Source organism: Gossypium hirsutum, chromosome D10, assembly GCF_007990345.1.
Source record: "Gossypium hirsutum isolate 1008001.06 chromosome D10, Gossypium_hirsutum_v2.1, whole genome shotgun sequence".
In the NCBI taxonomy this organism is placed as follows: domain Eukaryota; kingdom Viridiplantae; phylum Streptophyta; class Magnoliopsida; order Malvales; family Malvaceae; genus Gossypium; species Gossypium hirsutum.
The window spans coordinates 63,251,541-63,262,166 of NC_053446.1; the positions used below are offsets into that span (position 1 = coordinate 63,251,541).

Consider the following 10,626-nt stretch of genomic DNA (forward strand, 5'->3'; position numbering starts at 1 on the left):
GTCCAATTGTTGACATTGCTAAAATTTTTTTTGTCAATTTTGTTGATGTCACATTTTTAAATAAAAAAAATACTCACTTGGTAGTCATGTAACTAAAAAGTGACATGGTAGTGAACCTGAATTAAAAAATATATATTTTTATTATATGCAAAAAAATGTAAAATATAAATTTATAGATATAAGATAAACTTAATTAAACAATGAAAAGATCTCAAATGCATGTTTGTTTCATTGAAAACAGCTTTTATGAAATATTTTTAAGAAATTTGTCAAACAATATAAAATATTTTACACTGATTCATCCAAACATCAGAAAATATTAACTTTTCTAGGAAAGTAAGTCATTTTCTAGAAATTATTTTTCGAAAGCCATTTTCAGTGAAACAACGGGACCCTAAGCTTAAGCTTTAATACCATTGTTGATTAATTAGGGACCAATTTGTAAAGAATGAAAGCTATTGAAAATTTATGCTATAAATTGATAGTTTGAGGTCCTTAAAAAATAATTACAAAGTCAAATTTTGATTCAATCAGGAGAACTGAAAGATACAAGAATTTTGGACAAGTAAGTTGTGAGGAACCTAAAAAAATTGATGCATGTGTTTATATTTCAAAGGTATATATTAAGTGTCGAGAATTTGATATTTTTATACCAAAATTGTTGTACATAATGAAAGATGAAATCGAAACTTCAGGAAAAAAAATAAAGCAACCAACGAATAATTAACTTAGTTTGTGCTAACTTAATGAGTTTTTTGATTGCAGTCGTAAACCAACTAAAAATCTAACTCAGACAAGTGCACATCAATTAATAGTATAGTTATAGTGAGCAAAGATATCGTTTTCACAAAGACTAAAAGTACCAGTAATTACCGTCTTTTCTATTATTTAACTGATAAATTGGAGTGATTGGTTGGAACTAAAATTAACTAAATTAGTTAACTAAATAACACAACAAAGCACAAATCAAGAAAATAATCAAATAATAACCAAGAGCGAGACAATACCTAGGAAAAAATCTACCTAGACTTCATATGTCATTATCAATCTATATTACACAACTTCGTCACTTAGAATATTGATCTGTAAAAATCCCTAAATTATGCTAATATATCTCTTCAAGACTAAGAGTAACTGACTCTAGGTTAATTAACTGAAATTTATTTCTAATTAAAACCTCTATCATCGTATTAACTCGATCTATAGATTCCCCTATTAGATTTGGATCTATTACGGTAGATTTATGTTGTCCTATTTCTAGGATTGCATGCAACTCCACTCATTTACGCTAGATCTACTCTTAAATAGGGTTTATTCCTCCTCTGATTTAAGCACATCAAACATTGATTAATAGTCTAGAAATATTAAACCAAGAATTAAGCACACATAATTGAGAATAAGATCTAAGTCTTTATTACGTAAAAATAGAAATCAAATAACATAATTCATGATAGGATTCATCTCCCTAGGTATTTAGAAGATTCGTTCATGATAGCAAATAAAAACATCCTAAAGACAGTATAACTACAATAAATAAAGAAACTCATAATAAACTTCAAAAAAATCAAAATGAGATCTTCAATCTTGATGAAAATTTGCTTCAAAGTTAGCTTCAATGGTGTTTTTTAAGTTGTTTTCTTTAATATTTTCTGACGGCTCTCTCCCCTCTTCTTATCTTTGTCATGTATAGGTATTAAAATGCTTAAAAAACCTTAAAATTAACGTGTTTTCACGCCGTTTGGAGTGTAATTTGCGATTTCCACACAGTCTAGCACATGGTCGTGTGGCTCACTCGGTTATGTGTCCAACCCGTGTGGAATGGCTCAGCCTGTGTGGCTTTTGAGACTTGCTCCTATTTTTTTATTTTCGCTCGTTTTTCGCTTCTTTTGCTCCTAAATGCTCTATTAAGTGTAGAACGTAAATTGAAAAGTTTAGTAGCATAAAATTAACCATTTTATATCGAATAATCATCCAAAAACACATTAAGAATGAGACTAAAACATGTTACTTTTAGCACCTATCATTTTCAATATATGAATTTATAGTGTGCACCAATAACTTTAAATACAAGTTTATCATGGGTCTCAAATAAATAAATAAATTAATAAAATATATATTTTAAAAAAATTCAATGAATATAATACAAATTTTAATTGACTCGCGAGTTAGCATATATACAAACCCTTTAAATGTTATACATAAAGTAAAATAAATTTAATATAAAAATAATTAATAGAAAGAAATCCTTTAAATCAATCATGTAAATAATTTAAAAATTATTTTTAAATTTTTTTAAAAGAAAAAATACTTTTGGATTTTTAAAATTTTATTTTATTTTTAAAATTTATTTTAAATCCATATGTAAATTACTCCAACATGTATTGTTTAAATCAATCATACGTACATTTCTCGAGCATATATTATTTATTACTAATATTTTTTTGGTAACAAAATTAAGATACAAATTATGATAAGGAAAATTACATTAGCAAAATTTGGACCCTGATCATTAAGTATCAACAACAACCTTAACCATTGATTCTTTTCCCTAAATTAGCTCCACTTGATATGTATAAATAATCATAAAAAACAGATAAAGTATAAAAATATCATTAAATTATTATCCGCGTTCTATTTTGGTCATCAAACTTTTAATTTTTTTTCTATTCTGGTCACTAAACTATTTGAAATAAAAAATTTTGGTCATTGAATATTAACATCGGTTTGAAATTTGAGAAAGCGTTAAGTTGGGCATTTTTTTATTGGTCTAATAATAAATTTAGTCTTCTAATGTGTACACATTCTATCAAATTGGTCTTAAATAGAAAAAATAAACAAATTTAGCCTTCAATGTTTACAAATTTTGACATTTCAGTTCAAATTTTAAAAACTTCAATAGATTTATCCCTTAGTATTTACAAATAAAAAATTAATTTTAAAAATTTTGTAAATTCCTAAAATCTAAATTCCTTTATATTAAACCTCTATCAAATGGTTATTAGAGGTGGCAAATGAGCAGCCTCAGATCAAACTTTTTACAGCTTCAGATTTTTTTTGGACTCGGATCAACTTAGATTTAGATTTTTTCATTGAAATACAAAATTATAAATTTTATGAAAAAACAAAAAAAAGTTAATTTTAATGTCTCATTGAGGGTATTATCTGTGTTGATTAGTTAAAATGCAGGAGCTCACACATGGCCATGCATGTATACACCATCAAAGGCAGGAGAAATATTTGTGTTTCTAGAAAATTCAGGGAGTAAGATTTCGTGTTTTTAGGTAATTTTTTTGAACAATATTATTGTAGGTTTCAATTATCTCTGCTTTTTTAATATAATATTTAAAACTGTTTATAGCCCCTCCTCAATTCATCAATAAGAAGATAATGTGTTTCAACGCACTAAAATTCACTTCCTCTTATATTGATAACAATACTCATATTAATCTAGTTAAGACTCAATAAAAATTGTAAAGTTGATTTCTTGGGTGAGTGGAGGCAAGACTGATTTGAAGCTCAGCATCAAAAGCTCTGAATTTATCAACTTTGTCAAACCTTTCGTTGTCAGCTGCAGTGACATCTAACTATATGCCATTTATTCCACAAACTAAATAAGAAGAAATTAAACTCAAGACAACTTGGTAAAGAATTCAAGAAAATCCATTTACATGGAATCCTATGAGGTGGAGAATGATGCTTTATATTTTAGGAATTTACAAAATTTTAAAAATTGAAATTTATCAAATTTTTTAATGTTGAGGGTTAAATTTATTGAATTTTTTTTAGAATTTGAATTAAAATAACAAAATTTGTAAATATTGAAGGTTAAATTTGTTAAATTTTTATATTTAGTATCAAATTAATAGAATATATAAATATTAGAAGGCTAAATTTATTATTAAATCAATAAGAAAAGTTCACATCAATATTTCTGTTAAATTTCAAACTACTGTTAACATTTGATAACCAAAAAATTTAATTTCAAATAATTTAATAACTAAAATAGAAAAATTAAAAATTAAAATAGAACATCAACAATAATTTAATCACCATTTCTATACTTTACCCAAAAATACTAGTTGGCTTTATGTGTCAGAATTGAAGATAAATGTTTTCGCACGTTTTATGTTATCCACTTAATTCTTCTTTGTCTTCTTACTCTTTACTACTAGTTTTATGTTATCCACTTATTATTATTATTATTATTATTATTAGAGAATGACATATATATATATAATTAGAGTTGTTCATGGGATGGGCCGAGCTCTAACAAAATTTTAAGTCCGATTGTTAGGTTTGAGATCGGCCCGACTTGAAAAATGGGCCTAAATTTTTGTTAAACTCCCATCTCGGTCCATATTTTTTTAATTTTAATTTTATATAAATTTAACAAATATAATACAATAAATACACTGAAAATATTAAATTACATATTTATCAATAAATTGAAAATAAATTTTAAATTTTTTTATACTTAAATAAAAACTAAAATAAGTACAACATAACAAACAAATGTCTCTAAAATAGTGATAAAATTAACAATAAAACAATTATTATACTATATCCAAACATTAAAAAAAATAGTAGTAACATAATAGTGAAATGATAGTAAAATAGCGGCAAAAAGTGAGAAAACAACACCAAGATATGGAAAAATAGCAGCAAAAACAACAGGGTTTTTTTTAATTGAAAATTCGGGTTAGGCTGAGCCCGGACAAAAAAACCCTACTCAATGCCGGTTCATTTTCTAAACAGGCCTTGTCTTTTTATCCAAGCCCATTTTTTAGGCATATATTTTTTTGCCAAACCCTCTCATTTTTTCGAGCGGGCATTCCTTGGCTCGGTTCACGAACAACTCTATATATGATATAGGTAAAAAGTTAATGAAATAAATTTATGGGATATATACAAAAAAAATATACATGAATTATGGTTTAATGTGCAATTGTATACATTAACTTTGATTTTGTTCAATTTTATACATGAAATTTTGATTTGATCCAATTCTTGAAAATTATTAACACAATTATTGATATAACATCATTTTATGTTATATATTGCATACATAAATAATTATATTTACCCAATATAAAAAAATTGATGTATTTATTTATTTAAATATGCATTATTAAATCAAAACTAAAGTTTCAAGTGAGTATTTAAACCACAATTAAAGTATCACGTGTATAATTGTACCAAATTAAAGTTTATATATACAATTGCATATTAAATTAAAGTTCATGTATAATTTTGAGATTTATCCCTAAATTTATAAAAATTAAATTATTTAAAATAAAATGATAATATATATAAATATATAATAAGTTGCATACATTAAAATGGTGAGAAGTGGCGCAATTATGCTTTTGCTATTTAATTTTTTAGTTATTAATTATCTATTAAATTTATATGTTATAAAGTCTTAGACTTCAAGCTGACACGCTGTAACTAAATCATTGTATATAATATTTATTTTGTTTTTAAATTAATACAAAAATAATAATTTAAAATTATAAAATTTATACAGTTTAATTTATTTTAATTGAATATTTATTTGAATATTTTAATTGATTCTAAATAGAATTAAAAATCGTTATATTACTTAATTCTTATTATTTGCTATTACTATAAATCTATATTTACTTACTATATTCATTGAAATGAAAATTTTTAGGATTTGGTTTTGAGTTAGCAACTTTGATTTCTTTCTTTTCTTTTCATTCCTTTCTTCTTTGCTTTTGATCGGAAAATAGAAAAGTTGGGTAAATTAAAAACTCAAAGGAGGTTCATGGCTAAGAGTAATGATGTTCAAGTAAATTATTTTAGAGTGTACCAGTTGTGTTCGAAACAGCGTTTATAAAGAATCAACGGGTATTTCTAGGTATATTACTAAAAAAAATCGACACAATACGTCCAGTCAATTGGATAATTGAAGAAATTCTGTCCCTAATGTTACAAACATACAATTCACGGGGAGCTAAAGAAATAAATCGAATAAAGTATTTGTATGTCACCACTTCCCGAGAATATGAAAATATGACATTAGATATATAATATATTAAGTATAAGTACATAATTAATTATATATATAACACATATTTTCTTTATATAGTTTAAATCAAGATTTGTTCAAAAGCATCGCCCCCACAATTCTATTTTATTTATTATTATTATTATTATTATTATTCTTTCTTTCTTTCTTTCCACGTTTTTCTTTTTGTTTTCCTTCCATTCTTTTTTTTTTAACTGAAAATTTTAGCCGCTGTACTCAATAACTATTGATGTTGCCATCCACAATGGCCATTTATATCAATTATGGCACGAAATCAAATTAATTCAAACAACTTTTTTAAAAAAATCAAATTAGTATCACTTGACTTAAAAAAAATTCAATTAATAATTTTTAATGATTCAATTAAAATGAGACATAAAAGTTTATTCATGAAAATAAATTAAAATGATTGTGATGATGATATTGAATGTAAAATACGAAGTTTAATAAGAAATATAGGTCATACTAATTGAAGAAGACAAAAGCCTTCCAATTCGTTTGGTGTTTTCTACTTAATAGTTTTGTCCTTTTAACTCTTAAACACTCAGGCAAGTGGATAAATATAAAACCAAATGGACGAATCCCATACTTGTGCTAGGAAAACGACTTCTATCATTATTATCATTACTATTCATCATACAAGTGTGCCCTTCCACATTTTTTATCAAATTCTTTTAGATTTTTTGAATTAAAACAATTCTTTTTAATTAATTAATTAAAAAAAATTGATTGGACATCCAAATTCAATATTCGTTTTCATATATACATTAATTTTGTTGACCCAAACAGTTGTTAAGAGATAAGCTATCTCTTACAAGACAATGTATCCAAGTTAATGAGTCTAATACTACTAGAATCAATGGCAATAAAAGAAGTAAATAAGTAGACAGTTTATATATTAAGCTGAAAAGAGTACAAAGAGAAGGACTCTGAGAGACAAACCTTGTAAGCAAGCATATATATATATACATGCTGCTGCTTCAAACAAGGCAATCTTAACAATCAGTTCTCTCAGCATTATTTACTTGAAGCTAATATTGTATAGTAACTACTAGTTCATGCATAATGATTGCTTTCAATCTAATTATGAACAACTTGTTCAATCTCCATGGCTGATGTTTGAAGTTTCTTAAAGAAAAATGGCCATCCATGGCCAGCGGAGAGAGCCAAACGTATCATTTCTCCATCTGAGTCTCTCGTAATTTTGTTGCATAAGGCTGGGCATGTTCCACATACAGCGGGGCAGTACTTAAATGTGTAATCAAGATCACCCGCCTTCTCTATTCTAAACCAACTGGTCAAAGTGTTGGCACCTGGGTTCCCTTTAACCCCATCGGTTATCACCCACCATTTTCCGGCTGAGTGGTCGTAATCATCGACCTTCCACACCGTTGTTGTTTGGCAAAATCTGGGTCTGAGGGGAATGAACTCTATGTTTATGTCAGAGGATAGGCGAACAACGCCATCGTTGGAGTCCGAATTAGAAAATATCACCGGAATACCATCGTCACCGGATCCTCTTTGAGCAACGACTTCCGGGCATGGCTTTCCTCTAGGCATGCCTAGGGCAAGCCCCCCACCACCAGCACCCCATATCGACGACAGAACGAAGTATGGGGTGCCTGTGCGGAGCTCGTTGCCATCACTGTCGAGCACAGGAGCGTTTGTAGTGTTGGCCACACCAAACGAAAAGGACAATGGTGTGATTGAGAAGATGATGAAAAGAAGAAACACCGAAGCTGTTGTGGTTTTCATGGTTATACAGATTGTGTTGATATCTGTTGCTTTAGTTCTGCATGCAAATTTATAGAGATGGGAAAGGATGAACCTCCAAAATTGATAAAGACATTAATATTATTACATATAACATATTTCAAATGTGAGGTGAATTAATAGAACCACTTTTTTCTTTTCTTTTATTATTATTATTATTATGAAAATAGAAAATTCTTCTTTATAATAATTTCATTTGTTTACTACAATTTTATTTGTTACAGGGAAGTGCTTATTATATATTTTATAATAAAATATCTTTATGAAAAGATAATTGTTATAAATCTACAATAAGACATATAGTCGGTAGCTGTATTTTTATTTTTATGCATATTTTATTATTTTCATGATTTATTTTTAGTAAAAAATAAAATTATAAAAATATCAAATTATATATGTGTAAATGTCAAAGGTTAAATTTTTTAGAATCAAGACTAAATTGACATAATGTATAATTATTAATGGTTAAAGTTACTATTATGTCAATTATAAAAATTACCACCATTAATCTTGTGATGATAAAAAAGAAAAAAATTAAATAATTAGATAGCTATTTTATATATATATATTTATAATTAAGTCACTATTTTATAATTTTTATAATTAAATAATAAAAATTACTAATAATTAGCTAAATTCGACAATAATTGAAGAGAAAACCCTTGAAATTCGTTTGGTTTTGTATATTTAATTATAGTTTGTCTTTCAACTCTTAACCAAGCAAATGGACAAATATAAAACCAAATGGACGATGCCATAAATTTCCATGTGATAGGAAACAACTTCTTATCATTATTATCATTAATTGTATAAATTTACTTCTACATTTTTATCATTTTTATTAATTTTAGAGAGTTAAAATATAATTTTTTATTATTAATTTAAAATTTTATAAATTATAAAGAGATTTAAATGTAAAATTTTTTATTTAAGTGGAGTCGGGCTACTATCAACCCTCGAGTTCACTATTGAGTTATAAGCTACTAACCACAAATACCGACCATTAATCTCCTAATCATCGCCAGCAAACGGACAAAATAAAGAAAAAGTTAATGTGGAGTTAAAACTTTAAATACAAATATTTGATTCCATTGATATATATTACTGAGAAAATTCATCTTAAACTTAATACATATCATAATCATTAATTAATAATAGAATAGAATACAATACAATAGAGTAAATGGTTAATATTGTTGGATGTAATGGTAAGATACATTACGTGTTTAAAATGTGATACAAGTTTAAACTTTAAAAACGATATTATTGAAGGAGTAGCCACAAACTCCGAACATGAACCAACCTTCTTTATCTCTAAAGATAAAATGCCCTAACCACCCGACGACTATTCCATTTCTGTTCATTTTGAATAATCCTAGTATTAACATTTTTCACTTGGTACTTGGTATTCTATTTTTTCTCTCACACACTCTTTATATATATACACATAACTTTTTGGTTAATTACAAGGTAATGTATCCAAGTTAATGAGTCGAATGCTACTAGAATCAATGGCAACAAAAGAAGTAAATAAGTAAACAGTTTATTCATTAAGCTGAAAAGAGTACAAAGAGGAGGACTCTGAGAGACAAACCTTGTAAGCAAGCATATATATATACATGCTGCCGCTTCAAACAAGGCAATCTTAACAATAAGTTCCCTCAGCATTATTTACTTGAAGCTAATATTATGTAGTAACTACTAGTTCATGCATAATGATTGCTTTCAATCTAATTATGAACAACTTGTTCAATCTCCATGGCTGATTTTCCAACTTTCTTAAAGATAAATGGCCATCCATGGCCAGTGGTGAGAGCCAAACGTACCATTTCTCCATCAAAGTCTCTCACAATTTGGTTGCATAAGGCTGGGCATGTTCCACATACTGCGGGGCAGTACTTAAATGTGTAATCAAAATCAGTAGTCGTCTTCTCGATTCTAAACCAACTGGTCAAAGTGTTGGCACCTGGGTTCCCTTTAACCCCATCGGTTATCACCCACCATTTTCCGGCTGAGTGGTCGTAATCAGCGACCTTCCACACCGTTGTTGTTTCGCAAAATTTGGGTCTGAGGGGAACGAACGCTATGTTTATGTCAGAGGATAGGCGAACAACGCCATCTTTGGAGTCCGAATTAGAAAATATCACCGGAATACCATTGTCACCAGATCCTCTTTGAGCAACGACTTCCGGGCATGGCTTTCCTCTAGGCCTGCCTGGGTCAAGCCCCCCACCACCAGCACCCCATATCGACGACACAACGAAGTATGGGGTGCCAGTGCGGAGCTCGTTGCCATCACTGTCGAGCACAGGAGCGTTTGTAGTGTTGGCCACACCAAACGAAAAGGACGATGGTGTGATCGAGAAGATGATGAAAAGAAGAAACACCGAAGCTGTTGTGGTTTTCATGGTTATACCGATTGTGTTGATATGTGTTGCTTTAGTTCTGCATGCAAATTTATAGAGATGGGAAAGGTGAAAGTCCAAAATTGATAAAGATATTAATATTATTACATATAACACATTTCAAATGTGAGGTAAATTAATAGGACCATTTTTTGTTTTTGTATAAATAAATTATTAGGACCACTTTTTTTTATTTTTTATTTTATGAATGTCGAAAATTGGAAATATATCCAATAAGTCTTTTCTATAATTTCTTTTTTTATTATATAAAAATATTTTATTACAATAGTTAAGTTTATTTTAGAATTGATTTTTTATGTTTAATATTTATCTTTCATAATATTTTTTCATTTATAATAATTATAAAGTATGAACTGCACTTTTTACAAATTTAAT

The 10,626-nt window shown here is 27.8% G+C and overlaps 2 protein-coding genes across 2 annotated transcripts; both read right to left on the minus strand.

Annotated features, from left to right (window-relative positions):
• Nucleotides 1-6,927: 6,927 nt before the first annotated feature.
• Nucleotides 6,928-7,893, minus strand: LOC107938189 (21 kDa seed protein). Its single transcript, XM_016871275.2, has one exon. It carries the CDS (start codon nt 7,805-7,807, stop codon nt 7,133-7,135), a length of 675 nt encoding a protein of 224 aa, XP_016726764.1. The 5' UTR covers nt 7,808-7,893; the 3' UTR covers nt 6,928-7,132.
• Nucleotides 7,894-9,352: 1,459 nt separating this feature from the next.
• On the minus strand, nt 9,353-10,293 carry LOC107938188 (21 kDa seed protein). Its single transcript, XM_016871271.2, has one exon. It carries the CDS (start codon nt 10,231-10,233, stop codon nt 9,556-9,558), a length of 678 nt encoding a protein of 225 aa, XP_016726760.1. The 5' UTR covers nt 10,234-10,293; the 3' UTR covers nt 9,353-9,555.
• Between the last annotated feature and the right edge of the window lie 333 nt (nt 10,294-10,626).

Coding starts and splice junctions, on each gene's coding strand:
- LOC107938189 (XM_016871275.2), bottom strand. CDS start 7,807: ATGAAAACCACAACAGCTTCGGTGTTTCTTCTTTTCATCATCTTCTCA.
- LOC107938188 (XM_016871271.2), bottom strand. CDS start 10,233: ATGAAAACCACAACAGCTTCGGTGTTTCTTCTTTTCATCATCTTCTCG.